The 22,844-nt window shown below is 51.0% G+C and overlaps 1 protein-coding gene across 3 annotated transcripts in view; it reads right to left on the reverse strand.

Annotated features, from left to right (window-relative positions):
* LOC147086648 (filamin-A-like) overlaps nucleotides 1-22,844 on the reverse strand; it is a 63,826-nt gene that overhangs the window by 32,443 nt on the left and 8,539 nt on the right. For all 3 annotated transcript variants that reach the window (XM_085978788.1, XM_085978787.1, XM_085978786.1), the window contains exons 8-25: nucleotides 20,787-20,924; nucleotides 19,013-19,139; nucleotides 18,763-18,899; nucleotides 16,779-16,972; nucleotides 15,896-16,009; nucleotides 15,664-15,807; nucleotides 15,418-15,541; nucleotides 13,746-13,906; nucleotides 13,051-13,141; nucleotides 11,474-11,643; nucleotides 10,648-10,765; nucleotides 8,725-8,987; nucleotides 6,348-6,945; nucleotides 5,260-5,433; nucleotides 2,841-3,003; nucleotides 1,192-1,352; nucleotides 913-1,080; nucleotides 205-328 (exon numbers count right to left, since the gene is read on the reverse strand). In XM_085978788.1, coding sequence (XP_085834914.1) covers nucleotides 205-328; nucleotides 913-1,080; nucleotides 1,192-1,352; nucleotides 2,841-3,003; nucleotides 5,260-5,433; nucleotides 6,348-6,945; nucleotides 8,725-8,987; nucleotides 10,648-10,765; nucleotides 11,474-11,643; nucleotides 13,051-13,141; nucleotides 13,746-13,906; nucleotides 15,418-15,541; nucleotides 15,664-15,807; nucleotides 15,896-16,009; nucleotides 16,779-16,972; nucleotides 18,763-18,899; nucleotides 19,013-19,139; nucleotides 20,787-20,924 — 3,169 coding nt within the window. The remainder of the gene's footprint in view (nucleotides 1-204; nucleotides 329-912; nucleotides 1,081-1,191; nucleotides 1,353-2,840; nucleotides 3,004-5,259; nucleotides 5,434-6,347; nucleotides 6,946-8,724; nucleotides 8,988-10,647; nucleotides 10,766-11,473; nucleotides 11,644-13,050; nucleotides 13,142-13,745; nucleotides 13,907-15,417; nucleotides 15,542-15,663; nucleotides 15,808-15,895; nucleotides 16,010-16,778; nucleotides 16,973-18,762; nucleotides 18,900-19,012; nucleotides 19,140-20,786; nucleotides 20,925-22,844) is intronic.

The raw sequence follows: 22,844 nt of genomic DNA on the forward strand, positions 1-22,844 counted from the left end.
TCACCCACCAGTCCCCAATATCCCCTTGTGGTCCGGTGTCAAGACGACGCTCCTTGAAGTACTGTTAAACAAATGCAAGTTGCGGTCCTAAATTTCCACAACCCAGGGTGGGAGCAGAAGACGCTGACATCTATCTGGCCAGGCCAGCAGAGCCAATGGCCGCTGAATATCTATTCCCCCCCCCCCACCCATGTGTATACATACCTGCGTGGGATTTCCTGATCGGCGTACTGGACAGAAACAGTGTAAGGTCCCTCGCGGGTTGGCACATAGTTGACCGTTTTAGTCCGGTCCGGATTGTCAATAACTTCCACGGGCTCTACAACTCCTAGAGGGGCGTGGAGGGGGTAAATCAAAGGATTATGGTGAACATAAAATTCCAGAGATGGACACAAGAAGCTTCCAACCTTACAGCAATCGCCAGCTCGATCTAGTTGGAAAAGCCAAGGTGCAGGACATCAAGGTCGAAGAGTTAAGAGATGGGGTTTTAAAAAAAAAAAAACCAAAGCGGTTGGTGTTGGGTAGGAGAACAGGGAAGACCAAGGGAGGAGTCCATGGGTTGGAGAAAGGAGACCAAGGGAAGGGGAAGGGGGAGGGGGTCCCACAGTTTGGAGGCCCCTGGGAAGGAATGAATGAATTAGAGTGGGAGGTAATGTCAGAGGACTTCATTTTAACACCAAGTGAGGAAGCAGAGAAAGAGGCAAGCATGAAAGGAATTTAAAGAGAAATTGGATGGACCAGTAACTAGATACCCAGCACTCAGCTTTTTGGGTGGGGGTGGGGGGGGGGGGGGAAGGGAGGAGCTAGACAACAAGAGAACCAAAGAGTGAGAGAGAAGATGCAAGCGGTCTAGATGCACATCTAGGAGAAAACTACCCAAGTGATGCTCAAATCATTCAGCTGAAGACTTACCTTTAGGCCCAACAACACTGACGTTCAAGGGAGCTGCCCCAGCCTTACTGGTGTCAACATTGAAGGATTGTGGGACATTGGCACGAACATTGGTGCCCAGGCCTGGGCCCACGCACTTGACTTTAGTGGGATCGACAGTGTCGCCAACAGGAACTTTGAATGGACTTCCTGAAGAGAAACAAGAGGAGGAGGGAGTGAGAAAAAGGTTACTGCCCCAAATCAATCTTTCCTACCTTCAGCATCAGGCCAAGACAAAGCAGGTGACCCCCCCTTCCTTACCTGGTATTTGCTGTCCACCATAGGTGATGATCACATCATAGGTGCCAGGCTCGTACGGGATATATTCCACCGAGCAGCTGCCATCTTTGTTGTCCTTGCAGGTGATCTTCGCTTCAGATGGTCCTTCGACTGCCAGGCCCAGCCCACCTGTCCCAGCGTTCCTTTTTATTGGGGGGGGGAAGGAAGGGAGAAAGATTGAAGGAGCATCACAAACAAGGAGTTACATTCCTCCAGCGCCTTTCACCACCTCAGGACGTCCCAAAGCGCTTCACAGCCAATGAAGTATTTTGGAAGTGCGGTCACTGTTGTAATGTAGGAAACACAGCAGGCAATTTGCACACAGCAAGCTCCCACAAACAGCAATGAGAACAACCCAGACACCAGGGCAAACTCTCACCCCACCCTTCTTCCAACAGTGGCCGTGGGATCTTCTACGTCCGCCTGCGAGCGCAGACAGGACTTCAGGTTTAACATCTCATCCGACAGTGCGCCACTCCCTCAGCACTGCCCCTGGTGAGTGTCGGCATGGATTATGGGTCATCTCAACTGATGAAAGCTCCAGGAATAAGCACTGTAGGGGGTCACCTAACTAGGTGGGATTGTGAGTTGTGAGGAGGATGCTAAGAGGCTTCAAGGCGATTTAGACAAGTTGAGTGAGTGGGCAAATACATGGCAGATGCAGTATAATGTGGATAAATGTGAAGTTATCCACTTCGGTAGGAAAAAGAAAGGCAGAGTATTATTTAAATGGTGACGATTGGGAAATGTTGATGTATAAAAAAGGGACCTGGGTGTCCTTGTACACCAGTCACTGAAGGTAAGCATGCAGGTGCAGCAAGCAGTTCGGAAGGCAAATGGTCTGTTGGCCTTCGTAGCGAGAGGATTTGAGTACAGGAGCAAGGATGTCTCACTACAGTTATACAGGGCCTTGGTGAGGCCACACCTGGAGTACTGTGTGCAGTTTTGGTCTCCTTACCCAAGAAAGGATATACTTGCCATAGAGGGAGTGCAGCGAAGGTTCACCAGACTGGTTCCTGGGATGGCAGGACTGTCGTATGAGGAGAGATTGGGTCGACTAGGCCTGTATTCACTAGAGTTTAGAAGAATGAGAGGGAATCTCATTGAAACGTATAAAATTCTGACAGGGCTAGACAGACTGGATGCAGGGAGGGTTTCCCCTGGCTTGGGGGAGGGGGGGGGGGGGTCTAGAACGAGGGGGGTCACAGTCTCAGGATACGGGGTAGGACATTTAGGACTGAGATGAGGAGGAATTTCTTCACTCAGGGCGGTGAACCTGTGGAATTCTCTACCACAGAAGGCAGTGGAGGCCAAGTCACTGAATATATTTAAGAAGGAGACAGAGACAGAGACAGAGACAGACAGATTTCTAGACACAAGGCATCAAGGGGTATGGGGAGAGAGCAGGAATATGGTATTGAGAGAGGGTCAGCCATGATCATATTGAATGGCGGAGCAGGCTCGAAGGGCCGACTCCTGCTCCTATTGTTCTATGTTTCTTCCACACAGTAAAACATCCCAGGGGAGTTATCAAAATTTAACACCGAGCCACGTAAGGAGGTTAGAGCAGGAGACAAGAAGCTTGGCCCCAGAGGTTTTAATGGAGCCTTTAAAATGGGAAGCCCACCTACCTGGTTTCCACAGTGAATTTGTTTGGTTTGTTGGTGATTCCTCCATCCAGGCCCGGCCCGTAGGCACGAACCCTGCTCGAGTCACATCCCTCGGTGACTGGCACTCTGAAGGGACTGTTGGGGACCGGAGTGTCGGCATAGGCAACGTCAATGGAATGTACCCCTAGTGGAACAGGAGGAAGAAAGAAACTTAAGCAAAAATCAGAAGATTCAGGCCAGTAAGGCCATAAAAAGAGCTGACAAAGCACAGGGCGGGGGCAGGGAAGTTATGTTAAACTTGTATAGAACCTTGGTTAGACCACACTTGCAGCACCGTGCACAGTTCTGGTCTCCATATACCTTGGTTAGACCACACTTGCAGCACCATGCAGAGTTCTGGTCTCCGTGTACCTTGGTTAGACCACACTTGGGGCACTGCGCTCAGTTCTGGTCTCCATATTATAAATAAGGCGTAGAGGCACTGGAGAAGGTGCAAATGGGATTTACTAGAATGATACCAGAACTGCGAGGTTACACCCATCAGTAAAGATTGACCAGACTGGGGCTCTACTGTCTAGAAAAAAGACTGAGGGGTGACCCGATCGAGGTCTTTATTATGAAAGGGGTTCGATAGGGTAGACGTAGAGAAGATGTTTCCACTTGTGGGGGGAGACCAGAACTAGGGCCCGTCAATAGAAGAGAGTCACTAATAAATCCAATCGGGAATTCAGGAGAAACTTTACCCAGAGAGTGGTGAGAATGTGGAACTCGCTCCCACGGAGTGGTCGAGGCGAATGGCGGAGATACATTTAAGGGGAAGCTGGATAAACACACGAGGGAGAAAGGAATAGAAGGAGATGGTGATGGGGTGAGATGAGGCTCGTGTGGAGCATAAAGCACCGGCACAGACCAGATGGGTCGATTGGCCTGTTTCTGTGCTGTAGACTTGATGGAATAATGAGATTTCCTCTCCAAGGACCGTCAAAGCAAATAGCAGCCTAGACACACCCCATACAAAAGTGATGTGAAGCATTGGAATTCATTCCAGGCACTCTGGTTTCTACATGTTTATATTAAAAAAAAAATACAAGATATATTGCACCATTGCCAAGGAGTGTTTGAGGTCAGAGCTTGGAACGCAAAGCACTTCAAAACCGGGAGGTTAACGGCAGTGGCAATTTGCTCATTGAAGGTTCTTTTGCCGAGGCCAGAGGCAAATATTCATCCCACTCCAACCTACTGGAGCGGCCTCATGCCATCAGGTTTGGTCAGCTCTCCTCCCTCCGTCTTCACTCAAGATATTAACGCATCGAGCTCGGCCGTTTACCCTCAATTTAGCCCAGGAGTCACAAAGCAGTATGGGAAAGCAGCAAGAGTGAAGCCACTCGAAGAAAAAAAAACTTGAAAACCTGAATGGACGATTGGAAATACACAGGTCAGTCTTTGAAAGGCAATCCGTTGTTCTATCAGGCTGTTGCCCCTAGTCAGAAGGTTCTGCCCCCAAAAAAGGTCAACTACTTGGAGGTTAGGCCTGTGCATGTCCACCAGCCAACTCCTACCTCCCCCGACACCTCCATCCAGAATCTACTGGAAGAGTGTGTGGGAGAACGGGCTGGAAGTGCAACGAGACCTGGGTGTCCTTGTGCACCAGTCGCTGAAGGCAAGCATGTAGGCGGTTAAGAAGGCAAATGGTATGTTGGCCTTCATAGCAAGAGGGTTCGAGTACAGGAGCAAGGATGTCTTGCTGCAGTTGTACAGGGCCTTGGTGAGACCACACCTGGAGTATTGTGTGCAGTTTTGGTCACCTTATCTGAGGAAGGATGTTCTTGCCACGGAGGGAGTGCAGCGAAGATTCACCAGGCCGATACCTGGGACGGCAGGAATGACGTATGAGGAGAGATTGGGTTGATTAGGCTTATACTCGCTGGAGTTTAGAAGAATGAGAGGGGATCTCATTGAAACTTATAAAATTCTAACAGGACTAGACAGACTAGATGCAGGAAGGATGTTCCCGATGGTCGGGGAGTCCAGAACCAGGGGTCACAGTCTAAGGATAAGGGGTAAGCCATTTAGGACAAAGATGAGGAGGAATTTCTTCACCCAGAGAGTGGTGAACCTGTGGAATTCTCTACCACAGAAGGCAGTTGACACCAATTCATTAAATATATTCAAGGAGTTAGATATATTTAAGGCTAAAGGGATCAAGGGATATGGGGAGAAAGCAGGGACAGGGTGCGGAATTTGGATGATCAGCCATGATCGCATTGAATGGCGGAGCAGGCTCGAGGGGCCAATGGCCTACTCCTATCTAGGTTTCTATGGACCTCCGGTCTCCAATAGGTCAGAAGAATGAGTGGTAGAACGGGCTGGGTCAAGGTCCGTCTAGGGGAGGTTCCCCAAGAGCTTGACCCAGATGGAAAGAAAGTCAGAAGATGCCTACCTTCCTCGAAGGGAGTGTACTCGACCTTGTAGGTCCCATCGCCTTTGTCCTTGATGACGGCGTCTGTGTGAGTGCCCGAGGGATTGGTGATCCGCGTTTTGACGTGGTTGCCACCGGCGTTGGTCAGGTGACGGGCGTCCACATTAAACTCTGTCGTTGCTTCACGGAAGACTCCTGCGGAGGAGGAGGAGGGGGGGGGGGGGCGTGGAAGGTAAAAATAAGTTATGCTACTCCTCCACAAATCTTTGAAGCCTCGGCACAAGGAACCTCGCCTTTCCGATGAAGGTACACGCTTAATTTCCATCCCCCACTCTTCGGCACTCCTGAAGGCAAGGACCGCTTGCTGAGAGACGGACGTAGCGAATTAACCTCTGGAGCCTCACTCAAGTGAGGTGTTCATAATTATGGCGGGTTTTGATAGAACAGCACAGAAGGAGGCCGCCATTCGGCCCATTGTGCCAGCTCTTTGAACGAGCTCTCCAATTCTTCCCACTCCTTCCTGCAAATTTTTCTCCAAGTATTTCTCCAATCCCCCTTTTGAAAGTTACTATTGAATCTGCTCCCACCGCCCTTTCAGGCAGCGCGTTCCAGATCACAACAACTCGCTGTGTAAAAAACATTCTCCTCATCTCCCCTCTGGTTCTTTTACCGATTATCTTCAATCTGTGTCCTCTGGTTACCGACCCTCCTGCCACTGCAAACAGTTTCTCCTTATTTACTCCATCAAAACCCTTCATGATTTTGAACACCTCGATTAAATCTCCCCTTAACCTTCTCTGCTCCAAGGAGAACAATCCCAGCTTCTCCACATCACTGAAGTCCCTCACCCCTGGTACCATTTTAGTAAATCTCCCCATAACCTTCTCAGGAGGCCTCGGCCTCCTTCCTAAAGTGTGGTGCCCAGAATTGAACACAATACTCTAGCTGGGGAGATACGGTTTCCATTGGCAGGAGGATCAGTAACCAGGGAACACAGATTTAAGATAATTGTAGAGAGATGGGAAAGAACGGACCAGGCTGGAAAAGCCAACTTGAGTAGCCAGGCTCTCGTTGCCTTTGGTCCAGAGGTTCTTAAAGTGAAGACTCACCTCGACCTTCAACCCCAGGGCCGTAAACTTTGACGCCAGCGGTGTCGACTGCCGGCTCCACCTGGAACTTGGCGGGGAAGTTGGGCACCGGCTGCCCGCCGTACTTGATGGTGATGGTGTACATGCCAGGGTAGAGCGGTATGTAGGTGATGGTGTAGGTCCCGTCACCATTGTCCTGGATGTGTACCTCCGCTGGGGTGCCGGAGTCAGAGATGATCTCGATGGTCAGTTCCGCCGTGCCGGCATGGGCACAGTCCACCACAAAGTTGCCAGACTCGCCCACCCTGCCCCGCTCCAGCCCAGGCCCAGAGGCCTTCACCTTGGACGGGTCAAAGGAGGTGGTGATGCTCGCCTTGAAGGGCGAGCTGGGGATGTGGGATTCGGCGAAGAGGATGTTGATCAAGTAGTCGCCCGGCTCGGTGGGCAGGTAGGACACCGAACACGTCCCGTCACCGTTGTCCAGGCACTCGATCTTGGCTTCGCAAGGACCCTCGACCGTAAGGCCCAGCCCTCCCATTCCGGCACCTTTAGTGTCAATAGTGAAGGGGGCTGGCGATCCCACCACACCTCCTCTCAGTCCAGGACCATAGGCTTTAACCTGAAAAAAAGACAAGAGTCAAAACCACCAAAGAGGAAGGCCATTCCGCCCACCCACCCAGAAATCCTCAAACCCAAAAGAAAGTCAACCACCTCCTCAAAATTATTCCAAGGTTTTGACACTCCACGTTTCAGCCAGTGTTGATCACTCAAGAACTTCCTAGAGGTCAGCGTGGGTAGCACTCACCTCAGTCAGAACCCCATAATCAAAGCCAATACCCCCAGTGATTCCACGGCCACTATTGGAAGAACAGGGGGGGGGGGCGCAGTTTTCCCCGGTGTCCTGCGGCCATTACTTATCCCTCAAAATCAACATCACAAACAGATCACCACATTGCCATTTATGGGATCTTGCTGTGTGCAAATTAGCCACCACCTTTCCTACATGACAACAGCGACCACACTTCAAAGTACTTCATTGGCTGTGAAGCACTTTGGGACATCCAGAGATGAAAGTTCTTTCTCTGCAGTCTCTGGGGAGAGATGGTCCTGTACCCCCTCGTTTACCAATGACCGCTGCCCCCCGGGTTACACACAACTGCGAAATCTCAAGTGTGCGCTGAAGTGCCATTGGATTTATTATTTATGGCCCGTAGTCCTGGTCTCCCCTGTAAATGCAAACATCTTCTAAAAGTCTACCCTATCAAACCTCTCAATTTTAAAGACCACTATCAGGTCACACCTCACCCTTCCCTAGAAGAGCCCCAGCCTGTTCAGCCTTTCCCAATCTTTGAAACCTCAGTTCTGGCATCATCCTTGTGAATCTTTTGTGCCCCTTCACCAGTGCCTCTAGCTTTTATAATAGAGACCAGAACTGTGCACGGTGCTCCAAGTGTGGTCTAACCAAGGTATATGGAGACCAGAACTGTGCAGTGCTCCAAGTGTGGTCTAACCAGGGTATATGGAGACCAGAACTGTGCACAGTGCTCCAAGTGTGGTCTAACCAAGGTATATGGAGACCAGAACTGTGCACGGTGCTCCAAGTGTGGTCTAACCAAAGTATATGGAGACCAGAACTGTACACGGTGCTCCAAATGTGGTCTAACCAAGGTGTATGGAGACCAGAACTGTGCACAGTGCTCCAAGTGTGGTCTAACCAGGGTTCGATACAAGTTTAAACTTCTGCTTTTCATTGCTATACTTCTAGAAATTAACCCCAGTGCTTGGTTCACTTCTTGATCTGCATCACAACTTTGAATAGATCTGAAGTGGTGACTTGTGTAAGTAAGTGAGGCAGTCACTAGGCACACATCAGGGACCCCACAAGACAAACAGCAACCAAATGACCGGTTTTGTTTTTTTTGGTTAAAAGAGTTATGTTGATCCTGGCGCACTCCTAGCTCGTTTGAAGAGAGTACTGTGGAATACTTAACCACCCGCACAGGGAGACAAGGCTGCGGTTTAAAACCTTAGCCAAAGGGCTGCCCCGCTGACAGTGCGGTGCTCCCTCAGTACCGCCCCTCCGACAGTGCAGCGCTCCCTCAGTACCGCCCCTCCGACAGTGCGGCGCTCCCTCAGTACCGCCCCTCCGACAGTGCAGCGCTCCCTCAGTACTGCCCCTCCGACAGTGCGGCGCTCCCTCCGTACCACCCCTCCGACAGTGCGGTGCTCCCTCAGTACTGCCCCTCCGACAGTGCGGCGCTCCCTCAGTACTGCTCTCTGACACTGAGGGAGCGCCGCACTATTACAGGACTTGAACCCATGACCTTCTGACTCAAGACAAGAGCGGTACCCACCGAGCCACAGCTGACACCACGAGCCGAGCTGTCGCACATCTTACCTTGGAAGGGTTGGAGGGAGTGACTCCCTCAACGGGGAACGGACTTCCGGGCACTGGGATCCCATCATAGGTCACGTCCACCTGGTACGGCCCCTCGTCCCGTGGGATGAACTTCACGATGCTGTTGTCGGCGCTCAGGCCTGGCTCCACTTTGCACGGCACCGACTTGTTGGCCGGCCCGGTGATCTTGGCGGCAACTTTACCTTGGCCACCCGCGCCCTTAGACTTCACAGTGAACTCCTGGTCAGTTCCAACTTCGACCTCTGCAAAGAACAAACCAAACGTTGACGATTAGTTGGGTGATTCACCCACCTCTCCAATGCCAACATTCAGCTCCTGGGCACCCAGCTCCCATTAGTACTTCAAGCTTCCACTGATCTACAATTACACCCCAGGAGCACGACTACAATGTGGGCAGAGTCTGGTCTTGCCCGCTCCCAATGCTTTCTACAAGTCACTGGACAGCCAGAAAAGGAAGTAGGAACCTTGCCCGACATCCCTTCACTCAGAATCCTGCAGCACAGGAGGCGGCCATTCAGCCCATTGTGCCGGTGCTGGCTCTTTGGAATGAGCTCCCCAATTAGTCCCACTCCCCCCTGCTCTTGCCCCAGAGCCCTGCACATTTCTCCTTTTCAAATATTGATCCAATTCCCCCCCCTTTGAAAGTTACTATTGAATCTGCTCCCACTGCCCTGTCAGGCAGCACGTTCCAGATCACAACAACGAGCTGCGTAAAACATTCCCCTCCCCTCGTTCTTTGGCAATTAACTTTAAAAAAAGGGAGTTGGATAGATTCTAGAAAGGGAAAAATGTGCAGGGCTGGGGGAAATATGTGTGGGACTAATTGGAGAGCTCGTTCAAAGAGCCGGCACAGGCACGATGGGCAGAATGGCCTCCTCTGGGCTCTTGATTCGATGCGTAGAGCCTCCTGATCAAAGTATTAAAATTGGCCAACAGAAGCCATCCCTGCCCAAAAGGGAAGACGAGATTTTTAATCTTGTGTACTGTAGGAAGACAGTTTTGCTCTCCGCCTGCAGTTCAGTAGAGGGATATATAGACAGGTTAATTGAGTGGGCAAAAATTTGGCAGATGGAGTATAATGTGGGAAAATGTGAGGTTATTGACTTTGGAAGGAAGAATGAAAAAGCAAAGTTATTTAATTTTTTTTTTTTTTTTTTTTTTTTAAATGGAGAAACTACAAAATGTTGCAGTACAAAAGGATCTGGGGGTCCTAGTACATGAAACACAACCAGTTAGCATGCAGATACAGCAAGTAATTAGGACGGCTAATGGAATGTTGGCCTTTATTGCAAGGGGTGTGGAGTATAAAAGTAGGGAAGTTTTGATGCAACTGTACAGGGCGCTGGCGAGACCGCACCTGGAGTACTGCGTACAGTTCTGGTCTCCATATTTAAGGAAGGATATACTTGCATTGGAGGCAGTTCAGAGAAGGTTCACGAGGTTGATTCCTGGGATGAGGGGGTTGACGTATGAGGAAAGGTTGAGCCTATACTCATTGGAGTTTAGAAGAATGAGAGGCGATCTTATTGAAACATAAGATTCTGAGGGGGATTGACGGTGGATGCCGAGAGGATGTTTCCCCCAGTGGGGGTATCTAGATCTAGGGGACAATTTCACAATAAGATGGAGGAGGAATTTCCTCTGAGGGTCGTGAATCTTTGGAATTCTCTACCCTGGAGCGCTGCGGAGTCTGAGTCACTGAATATATTCAAGGCGGAGATTGACAGACTTTGAACTACAGGGGAGTCGAGGGGTACGGGGAAGAGAACGGGAAAGTGGTGTTGAAGACAAGATTGGATCAGCCATGATCTTATTGAATGGCGGAGCAGGCTCGAGGGGCCGATTGTCCCACTCCTGCTCCTGATGTAGATGAAACATTCCCAGTCTGAACATCACACTCACTGTCATTGAGTCCGTTAATCTTGATCTTGCTCATGTCCAAGGTCGGAGCAACACCGACATTGAAGGGGCTCTTGGGAATGTTGTCTCCGCCATAAGTCACTCCAATTCCCAGGTTACCCTGCATTAGGGAAAGAAAAAACCGTCATAATACATCACCCAGACGGAGGGGCAGCAGAAACCAGATACTATAGATTGTGGAAACGGACCAAATTACTCAGCAACTGGTCCTTTGAAGGTTCGCGAGCGTAACCACATCAGGAATCTCCTTCCTAGAGGTCCCTCGAGCCTGTTCGGTCATTCAATTAGACCAGGGCTGATCTGCATCTCCAGTACCTTGCTTTGGTTCCCTAACCCAACTATAAAAAATAAAAAAATCTATGGCCACTGGTTGGAGAGTCTAGGGGACATGGCCTACGCCAGACCTTTCAGGAGTTCTTGACGCAAAAGGCATCAAGGAGTATGGGGGAAAGAGAGCAGGAATATGATAGAGGATCAGCCATGATCATATTGAATGGCGGAGCAGGCTCGAAGGGCCTACTCCGGTTTCCATGTGTGAAATTAGAAAACACTTCTACTCAAAGGGTGGTAGAAGTTTGGAACTCCCTTCCGCAAACTGCAATTGATACTAGATCAATTGTTCATTTGAAATCAGACATTGGTAGATGTGTTAACCAGAGGTAGAGGGATATGGGCCAAACGTGGGTAGCTGGAGTTAGGTCGTAGATCAGCCATGATCTCACTGAATGGCAGAACAGGCTCGAGGGGCTGAATGGCCTCCTCCTGCCCCTAGACATTAGAGGCGCTGTATAAACAGGAGTTGTCGTACCTGCTGGATGGGGGTGTACTTGACCGTGTAAGTGTCATCATGGTTGTCCACGATGTCAACATCTCGCACCACCTCTGCTTTGGTGGGCCCAGTGAACTGGGCATTGGGTTTGGCCTTTCCGGCCCCTTTGGTGTGGACGGTGAAGTGAGTGGGTTTTCCCATTTCCACCCCTGGGGAGAGAGAGACAGGCAACAAAAAAGTTATCCCAGCACAGATCTGGTGGACAAACTGGTCCAAAACAAGGATCATCACCTAACCCGCACAATGAAACCCGTCGGAGTTACTGTCCACCTTTATCCTCATTTTCCAAGTTACGGCCGTCGGTCTTTTAGAAATGCTCAGTTGAATGGGGGGCGCTCTTTACCCAACATCCATAGGGTGGGAGAAACCGCTCCATCCCCGGGACGGAGCCGCGCACCAGCGCTCAACACCCGCGATAAGAGGGGTTTCTCTGCAGGTGCACGCGCTGGGCCAAGAGCTCGCCATTCCTTGCACAAAAACCCCCGCTGCCACCTTGCGCTGACCAGCAGCATACACAGACCTCACCAGGATTTCACTGGGATGGGACAGAAAGGACGCGAGCAGCAAGGGGAGTGCCCAGTGATAGCCCACGTCTATTTGTTAAAGGGCTCGGTGCATTGAAGGCTGCCCGTAGTTCACAATCTGTGAATGCCTGAGATTTTGGACTGCCTCGTGTATATTTTTAACCGAGAGAGAGAGTTATTTGGGTCTCGCGGTATCCATCATTTGTACAACGGCTCCTCAGGAAAATCTCAAAACTCTCTTGTATACAAAAGAAACCACCGTTATTTACATTTGCAAATGTGGCAGCCCATTTTGCACACTGCAAGCCACAGGAATGACCAGTCGAGAGGGAAGGAACATCAGTCCCAGGACACAGGGGAGAGCGGCCCCCTGCACTTGGACACGGGATCTTTTACATCCACCCGAGAGCATGACCGCCGTCCCTAGCCCGGGTCTAGGAGGCTCGCTGCTCTTGGTGGACATTCCAATAGCTCCCATTGCAAGTCCACGTAGGTGCAGAGAAGGAGATGTGCTTGGGCTCTCCAGGGATTCCTACACAACCGACATTTGCAACCCAGCCTCACGTGCAGAGGCATTTGGAGAATGCTGGTGCGGGTTGGAAAGGACCCATTTGCAAGAAGCTTCTTCGACAGCACCTCCCAAACCCGCGACGTCTTCCACCTAGAAGGACAAGGGCAGCAAGCGCACGGGAACACCACCACCTCCAAGTTCCCCTCCAAGTCACACACCATCCTGACTTGGAAATATATCGGCCGTTCCTTCATCACTGGGTCAAAATCCTGGAACTCCCTCCCCAACAGCGCTGTGGGAGCACCTTCACCACACGGGACTGCAGCGGTTCAAGGCAGCTCCCCACCACCTTCTCAAGGGGCAACTAGGGATGGGCAATAAATGCTGGGCATTGCCAACGACACCCACATTCAGAGAATGAATATCAAAGAGTTCTCCAACCGGCAGGCATCCCGCACGAGGTGTCCAACACACCAAACTGCCACAACCCACCCCCAAAGACCAAATGAGGTCATCCTCACCAGTCCTGCTCAATCCAGGTCCATCAACCTTCACTTTGCTGGCATCGTGGGATGGATCCACCTTCACCCGCAACGGGCTCATGGGAATAGCCTGAGAGATAAAGACACCGGAAAGTTTAAATGACAGACAGCAGGCCTAGAAGGTCCAACCATACAGACCCGACTAGTCCAACGCTCCCTTGGCCAGCCTTCCACCCTCTAAACCTGAGCGCATCCAAAACTCTGCTGGCTGTGTCCTAACTCCGAGTCCCGTTCATCCAGCACCCCCCGCGCTCGCTGACTGCATTGGCTCCCGGTCTGGTATCACCTCGATTTAAAAATTCTCAAATCCCTCCACACCCTCTCGCTAATCCTACGAGATCTCTGTTCTGCCAACTCCGGCCTCTTGTCCAGCCCCCCCGAATTCCAACCACTCCACCACTGGCGGCCGTGCCTTCAGCTGCCAGAGCCCCAAGCTCTGGAATTCCCTCCCTAAACCTCTCCGCTCCTTGAAGCCGACATCTTTGACCCAGCTTTTGATCATCTGTCCCCAATATCTCCTTATGTGGCTCGGTGTCAAATTTAGTCGGATAATCGCTCCCATGAAGCACCTTGGGACGTTTTACTAAATTAAAGGCGCTATATAAATGCGGGTTGTTGCGGTTCTAGGATAAGTGGACCACACCCCAAGCATGTTGCCCACTCTGCACACAGACCTGATCGGCAAACAGCACCATGATGGTATAGTGCCCGGCTCCTGGGGCCGTGTACTTCACAGTGAAAGTGTCATTATCGTTGCGAATGATGTCAAAATCGATGTCCGCCTCGGCAGGTCCAACCACTCCTGGGGCACACTTGATTCCAATGCTGACGTCACCTAGGAGATGGAAAGGTGGTCGGGTTAGTGTACACAGAAACCAGCCATTCAACCCAACTGGTCCGTGCCGGTGTTTACGCTCCACACGAACCTCCTCCCGCCCCTCTTCATCTCACTCCCATATCCTTCTATTCCTTTCTCCCTCGTGTTTATCCAGCTTACCCTTAAATGCATCGGTGCTATTCGCCTCAACCACTCGCGGTGGTAGAGAGTTCCACATTCTCTCACTGCAGTGTTCAGCGCCATTCACAACTCCTCAGATAATGAAGCAGTCCATGCCCGCATGCAACAAGACCTGGACGACGTTCAGACTTGGGCTGATGTGCGGCGTGCATGTTACCTGCCAGGCAATGACCGTCTCGAACAAGAGAGAGTCTAAACACCACCCCTCGACATTCAGCAGCATTACCATCACTGAATTCCCCATCAACATCCTGGGGGGGGGGGGGGGGGGGGGGGGAGGGGGTCACCATTGACCAGAAACTTAACTGGACCAGCCACAAATAGTGGCAACACAAGTAGATCAGAGGCTGGGAATTCTGTGGCGAGTGTCTCACCTCCTGACTCCCCAAAGCCTTTCCACCATCTACAAGGCACAAGTCAGGAGTGTGATGGAACACTCTCCACTCGCCTGGATGAGTTGCAGCTCCAACAACACTCGAGAAGCTCGACACCATCCAGGACAAAGCAGCCGCTTGATGGGCACCCCATCCACCACCTTAAACATTCACTCCCTCCACCACCGGCGCACCGTGGCTGCAGTGTGCACCATCTACAAGATGCACTGTAGTAGCTCGCCAAGGCTTCTTCGGCAGCACCTCCCAAACCCGCCACCTCTTCCACCTAGCAGGAAGAGGGCAGCAGGCGCATGGGAACACCACCCCCTCCAAGGTCACACCATCTTGACTGAGAAGTATAGTCGCTGGGTCAAAATCCTGGAACTCCCTCCCCAACAGCACTGTGGGAGCACCTTCACCACACAGACTGCAGCGGTGGCTCACCACCACCTTCGAGGGGCAATTAGGGATGGGCAATAAATGCTGGCTTTGCCAGCGACACCCACATCTCAAAAACAAAAAAAACAAAAATCTGGGTCAAGAAGTTTCTCTGGAATTCCCAATTGGATTTATTAGTAACCATCTTTATTTATGGCCCTAGCTTTGGACTCCCCACAAGGTCCCCATTCCATAATTTTTTTTAAGACCTCTAACAGGTCACCCACTCAGCCTTATAGAATATACAGCACAGAAATAGGCCAACTAGTCCACTCGAGCCTCCTCTAACCATTAACATTACGCTCTTCCCTTCTCCCTCATGTTTATCCAGCTTCCCCTTAAATGGACAGTGCTCTCCAATCATGGCCTATAAACCCTCCTCTTTTCCAGAAGACTGGTCGCAAGGTCTCTGACAGAAACTGGTCTTTGAGTTTGATGTGAAGACAACAAAACCCAGCCAAGCCGGCCATTGGGAATCGGGTAACTTTGAGACAACCCCTGGAGATCTCCCAGTACCTTGTCCGGCCTCAGCACAATCCACTGTGAAGTAGGTCGGCTCGTAGGCCTTCAGCCCGGTCTTGGCCACTCCAGGCCCGTAGACCTTGACCTTCTCGGGGTGGCTGCCTGCTCCAATGTTCACCTACAGCGGAAGAGCAGACAAGAAAACAACACAGTTGGAACCAAAGGTCGATGAATTGCAGAAGGACCAACATCATAGTGGAAGAGTTGTCCCGTTTTAGTCACTCAATCCCAACGACTCACCCGGAACGGGCTTTCTGGAATGTTCACTCCTCCCCATGACACCATCATCGTGTTTTTGAGGGGTTTCTTGGGGGTATACGAACAGGCATAGGTGCCATCCTTGTTGTCCTTTACACGTACGTCAATGGGCATTCCCTCAGAGTCCTGAAGGAGAAAGGGGGACCACCCCATTAGAAACTGTCCAAAGAGGCAGGGTGAAATCACTCACTGCTCGCAGGAGGGAGACCCTTACCTGACCGTAGACCTTCAGCTGTGCCTTGCCGCCATTCTTCGCATCGACCGTGAACTCTGCTGGCTTGTTGATGACGTTCCCAGTGCTCGCCAAACCTGGACCATAAGCTCGCACCTGCGAAGGCAAAAGCAAGAGTCAAGTTGGTGCATAAACTTGGCTCAGGGGTTCTCACTCCATCCGCCCCCAAATCTGGGACTCCAGCCCATAACTAGGCCAGCATCCGATTGGAGGTGCTGCCCTTTGGTTGAAGAGGTCCACCTTGTCTGGTCATGTGGACATAGAGACCTCTGAAAAGCAAAGAGCTCTCCCTCAACTCAGGAAAGATGTGATTGCACTAGGAGATTTACAAGGATGTTGCCAGTAGAGGATCTTCGCATTGAGGATAGGCTGGGTCTGTTTTCCTTGGAACAGAGGAGGCTGAGGGGAGACCTTATTGAGGTGTATAAAATTATGAGGGGCCTAGATAAAGTGGATAGAAAGGATCTATTTCCCTTAGCAGAGGGGTCAAAAATGTAAAGTAATTGGTGGAAGGTTTAGAGGGGATTGGAGGGGAAATTTCTTCACCCAGAGGGTTGTGGGGGTCTGGAACTCACTGCCTGAAAGGGTGGTAGAGGCAGGAACCCTCATCACATTTAAAAAGTACTTGGATGTGCACTTGGGACGCTCTAACCTGCAGGGCTACGGACCAAGAGCTGGGAAGTGGGATTAGGCTGGATCGCTCTCGTTGGCTGGCGCGGACACACTTCTGTGCTGTAACTTTATGATTCTGTGACTCCAATGGGATTGTACCAGACTAAGAGGTGATGGGCCATTACTAGCCCAATTGGAGTGTGACTAGCCCCCACTCCAGGTTCTCCCTCAAGACCCCTTCCTTCCCCCTTACCTTCTCCGGTTTGAAGTTGGCAGGTGCCGTTTTAATGTCGGCCATGAAGGGACTGTATTTGATGTCCTCGTTGTTGCAGAGAACGTGGACCGCGTACTCCCCGGATTCTGTCGGCCAGTAGCGCACGTCACACGACCCATCACCCTTGTCGTCACACTCAATCTTGGCCTGAGACGGGCCTTCCACAGAGAAACCTATTTGTCAGGGAGAAGACACAGAGACGTGAGTCAGTCACCCTACCATCAGGGAGATGACTCAACGTGGCCCCAGGCACTAACTTGAGCTGCAGGCTTGAGGAACAGGAGGAGGCCATTCAGCCCCTCGAGCCTGCTCCACCATTCAATTAGATCACAGCTGATCTGTACCTCCACTCCATCTACCCACCTTGACTCCGCACCCCTTTTAACATTTGCATATTGAATTATCATTGGCCTGCAGGTATCGGTAAGGACTAGTATTGTTTTGAGGACCCAGGCTAGGGGGTCCTAATGCCATGCTTTCCCCACTGGTGCTGCTATGAGTGAGATCACAGACCTAATGCTTAATAAAAGGAGTTAAACTAATACTCCGTTGTCCTGCAATTTATTATTTTTATACAAAGTGTGTAAAACGAGACACCCCTTACCCAACAAAAACCCATCAATCTCAGGTTTGAAAGCACCAATTGACCCCAAGGCGCTTCACAGGAGCGATCATCAAACAATTTGATACAGAGCTACACAAGGATAAATTAGGGCAGGTGACCAAAAGCTTGGTCAAAGAGGTCGGTTTTAAAGGAGAGGTGGTGGTTTAAGGAGGGAATTCCAGAGCCAAAGGGCCATAAGAACATAAGTAGGAGCAGGAGTAGGCCATACAGCCCCTCGGGCCTGCTCCGCCATTCAATAGGATCATGGCTGATCCGAATCTAGACTCACGTCCACTTCCCTGCCCTCTTCCCCGTAACCCCCAATTCCCTTATCTGCTAGGAAACTGTCTATCTACGTTTTTAATTTATTTAATGTTGCAGCTTCCACAGCTCTGGTAGCAAATTCCATAGATTTACTACCCTCAGTGAAGAAGTTTCTCCTCATCAGTTTTGAAAGGGCGGCCCCTTATTCTAAGATTATGCCCCCTAGTTCTAGTCTCACCCATCAGTGGAAACATTCTCCCCGCATCCACCCGATCAAGCCCCCTCAATCTTATATGTTTCGATAAGATCGCCTCTCATTCTTCTGAACTCCAATGAGTAGAGGCCCAACCTACTCAACCTTTCCTCATACGTCCATCCCCTCATCTCCGGAATCAACCGAGTGAACCTTCTCTGAACTACCTCGAGAGCAAGTATATCTTTTCTTAAATATGGAAACCAAAACTGCACGCAGTATTCCAGGTGTGGCCTCACCAATACCCTGTATAACTGCAGCAAGACTTCCCTGTTTTTATACTCCATCCCCCTCGCAATAAAAGCCAAGATTCCATTGGCCTTCCTGATCACCTGCATACTAACCCTGTGTTTCATGCACCAGGACCCCCAGATCCCTTTGTACTGTAGCACTTTGCAGTTTCTCTCCATTTAGATAATAACTTGCTCTTTGATTTTTTCTGCCAAAGTGTCTGAAGTCACAGCCACCAATGGTGCAGCGATTATAAAATCGAGGGATGATCAAGAGGCCAGAACTGGAGGAGCGCAGAGATCGCGGAGGGTTGTAGGAAGCATGTTCCCTGGGTCATCCTTGCCCCCCCACCCCGCCGGAGCATCCAACCCAGGTTTCTCTTGCCCTCTGGGAGGTGCAGTCTCTGGAGATGGAAGGGAAGGACGCCAGTATCCGACTCACCCATAACCGAGGACCCGAGCTTCCCACATAGCCCCACTCCAGTGCCCTTAGCTGGCACAAGTTGGCTCATCTGCCCAATTTGCCACAACCGTTCTCCTGCACAGAGCAGATGGGCGTCCACCAAGCCGATCTCGGTCAGTATCTGCTCCGTACCACTCACCACTACTTACCCAGTGTTCCGACGTCCGTCCCAATGGCTTCCACTACAAAGTCAGCCGATTGGCCCGCAATTCCTCCCTCCAGACCAGGTCCCCACGCTCGGACCTTCTGGGGACCAGCTTCAGACCCAACCTTCACCTCAAAGGGACTGTAGAAACACACAAGAACACGGGCTCAGGTCCAGCAAACTTGAATAAATCCCTCATCCACCCCCCCAGCTTTCTTTCGCCGCCAGTAGAAGGTTCCAGAGAACAAACTCACCTGCGGGGAATGTGCTGTCCACCCCAAGTGATGGAGATGCTGTAGGTCCCGGAAGAGTTGGGGTAATACTCGCAGGAGTAGATGCCATCGCCCAGATCTTTCTGTTTCACAAGTTCTTCTAGGCTTTCTGTCAGAGAAGCAGGACAATGTTAGCAGTTTCAGGGCAGCTTTAGACCAGGTTTCTCCCCCACCCCACTGGGGGGCAACACTTCTGGAAGGACCCCCCAGTGGCCCGTCAAAATATCCAAGCATTAGCAGGCTACTGCGACTGTGGGGCAGGGAGAACAGTCAACAATACTGACATGAATCCTGTGCAATACTGAGCAGCATACGGGTGGCGCTGTCCAGGGAGAGTATTAATACTCAGGCACAGGCCCAGCTTGCTCAGGACATTCTTTAACAGGAACAAGTGAAGGACACAACTAGACCTCCATGTTGTAAAACAGTTGATTAAAGCTTTGTTTAACGCTTAGACCAAGTGCCCAGTAGTTTTCTTACGTCAAATACCAAGCGAAGGAAGGGTCTACTTGCCTTATAGAGGGGCTGCAACGAAGGTTCACTAGATTGATTCCTGGGAATGAAGGGTTGTCCTATACACAAGGAGAGATTGAGTCTATACTCTCTGGAGTTTAGAAGAATGAGAGGTGATCTCTTTGAAACATAGAAAAATAGGAGTCGTCGGCCATTCAATATCATGGCTGATCCTCTATCTCAATACCATATTCCCTGCTCTCCCCATACCCCTTGATGCCTTGTGTCTAGAAATCTATCCATCTCCTTCTTAAATATATTTTCAGTGACTTGGCCTCCACAGCCTTCTGTGGTAGAGAATTCCACATGTTCACCACCTTCTGAGAGAAGACATCTCATCTCAGTCCTACCCCATATCTCGAGACTGTGGCCCCTCGTTCTATATCAGATTCTGAGGGGGATTGACAGGGTCGATGCTGAGAGGCTGTTTCCCCCCTGGCTGGAGAGTCTAGAACCAGGGGTCACAGTCTCCGGATAAGGGGTCGGCCATTCAGGACTGAGATGAGGAGGAATTTCTTCACTCAGAGGGCGGTGAATCTTTGGAATTCTCTGCCCCAGAGGGCTGTGGAGGCTCAGTCGTTGAGCATATTCAAGGCCGAGATCGATTGGACTCTAGGGGAATCGAGGGATATGGAGATCGGGCGGGAAAGTGGAGTCGAGGTCAAAGATCAGCCGTGATCTCATTGAATGGCGGAGCAGGCTCGAGGGGCCGAATGGCCGACTCCTGCTCCTAATTCTGATCTTATTCCATCTGGTCTTCCCAGGTGTAAACTTCTGAAGGCAAGAGGAGGCACTTGGATTTATAGAGCGCCCGTCACTACCTTAGTGATATTGGTCGAGGGAGCAATATCGGTCCCAGGACACCGGGGAGAACGCCCCCCCTGTTGTTCTACCAATAGCGGCCATGGGATCTTTTACATCCACCCGAGGGGGGGCAGACGGGGGCCTCGGTTTAACGTCTCATCCGAAAGACGGCACCTCAGATGTCCCAAAGCGCTTTACAGCCAACGAAGTACTTTGTTGTAATGTAGGAAAGGCAGCAGCCAATTTGCAAACAGCAAGATCCCACAAACAGCAATGAGATATTATTTTTTGGGGGGGGGGGGGGGGGGGGAAATTTGTTGAGGGATAAATACTGGCCCGAGAACACCGGTGAGAATGTCCCTGCTCTTCCCTCGAGTAAACTGAACCCATTGTATCTGTTGCTTTGACCCTCCGAACTCCACTTCAAACAAACACTCACTTGGTCCCTTCACCACGATCTTCAGCTCGCCGCTTCCCGCGCCTTTGGTGTACACCTTGAAATCTGCCGTCTCCTTCATACGGACACCCTTGGGCTGAAGGCCGCGTCCAACAGCACGACAGGCACTGGGATTGCAAGCTGCAAGAGGAAGAGGGAAAGATGCTTGATGAAAAAAAAAGGCAGGAAAAAGACCAGCTGGTCCAGCAAGACTGCCAGACGCCCTCAACATGGCCGGAGCCTAGAGACTTCTTCCCCCCCACCCCCCCCCTCCCAAGGAGAATAACCCCAGACACAACAAGGGGGGTGGAAAAAAATACACTGGAAATTCCTCTCCGACCCACTCAGGCAATGGGAAACCAGTCCAGGAGATCACACGGACAGTGTCATCTGTAAAACCACTTACCTTCTGTATGATGCCTTCGCTGCCCTAGTCAGGAAACGGTTCCGCTCCCTCTCGAAGATGGTCATCACCCACCGCCCAGCCGTCAATGTGTTCCAGAGGCCTGCTACGCTGAGGAACAAAGAACTGCCCAACATCCCGCGTATTCTGACTCTTGCACGTTTAAACTCCCGTCCCCTGGTCCTCCACATTCTGTCCAACTGGAATAATTATCAATAGGGACGCTAGCCAGCCCCTTCATACTTTATAGACCTCGATCAGGTCACCTGCCAGTCTGCGCTGCTCTACAGGGAATAGAGACACAGAGATCCTGGGACCTCAGGAGCGGAGGTTCTTGAAGCTAGGGTAAGTTTTAGACGAGGTCTTTAGTCAGCATTCTCCGAACGCAAGCGTGGTTCAGCCCAGTCTTGAGTCAGTCCTCCATCATGCAGGGACTGCCCTCCCCCCCCGCCCAACAGCAGATGTCAGTTACCTACATCTGGTCAGAGAGGCCCTTCCGGAGTGACACAGCGACCAAGTGGGAAAGGGAGGCATTTGATGGGAGTTGGGGTGTTTTGAGATGTGTGTGGGGAGCAAGACGGGAAAGGAGGAGAAGGACAGAGCGAGTCAAGGCAGATAGGATGGGTTGCTAACTGGAACGAGAGAAGAAAGTTTGAGGTGGGGGGAATTGGAAGTCCTGCCAACCTTTCCACTCCAAGGAGCGGGTCTGGGGCACTCATACCTGAACTTGGGGACTTCCATCCTTCAAAGCTCCAAATCAGGGTGGATGGGTGACCCCCATCTTGTTTTGGTTGGGGTGATGGGGAGGGGGTTTAGAGAGGTGTAGAAGTGTTAACCCATTTCATTGTGCCTTAGGAAGGGTCTCAAGAATCACCTTAAGAGCCCAGAGGTAGAGTAGCACAGACTCAGGTCATGGGAGGCACCATCAACTTCTGGCGAGAAGGAAAGGTTTGGGGAGAGGGGGGGGATGCAGAGTGTCATACCTGGGCTCTTGGCAACAACTAGACTCTGGCCACTCATGGCTGGAAGAGTTAGGCCAATTCTCAGAAATTTAAATCTAAAATCGAATGGTGGAACAGGCTCAAGGGGCTGAATGGCCTCCTCCTGTTCCGATGAGGTATCGATGGACCTCAGAATGATGGCTCATTTTCAGTTTATTGCAAACTTACTGGAAAGGTCAAAAAACAGGCATCTTGGCAGGTCAAGGTCAGCAGGAGGGGAGATGTCAAAGGTCAGCCAGCTGGAGATGATCAGACAGATTGGATCCAGATCCCGAGAGAGAAGCAGAGCTCGAGTGAAGGAGGAGGAGAGAAACAGAGAGAGATCAGAGCTTGAGAAGGAAAAGGAGAAAGCATTAAGTCACTGGTAAACATACATGCAGGCAAAAATTAATCGACACACTCGGAAAACCCAAGTCTGAGTTAATCAGACAGAAACTGTTCCTATAAACAGGTGAAGGTGGTTACAAGTCGGCTGGCGATCACGAGGTGGGCAATGGGAAGACTTTGCCCAGTTCTAGTGTGACTAGGGTTGCCACAAAGACGAGTGGTCAACTAGCCCCAACTCCCTTGGAGGGAGTGCAGTGTAGATTCACCAGAATGATACCTGGACTCTAAGGGGTTAAGTTACGAGGAGAGATTACACAAACTAGGGTTGTA

The sequence above is a fragment of the Somniosus microcephalus genome, unplaced genomic scaffold (genome assembly GCF_052327205.1).
Source record: "Somniosus microcephalus isolate GS21.2 unplaced genomic scaffold, FLI_Smic_1.0 unresolved_chr7, whole genome shotgun sequence".
Lineage (NCBI taxonomy): Eukaryota > Metazoa > Chordata > Chondrichthyes > Squaliformes > Somniosidae > Somniosus > Somniosus microcephalus.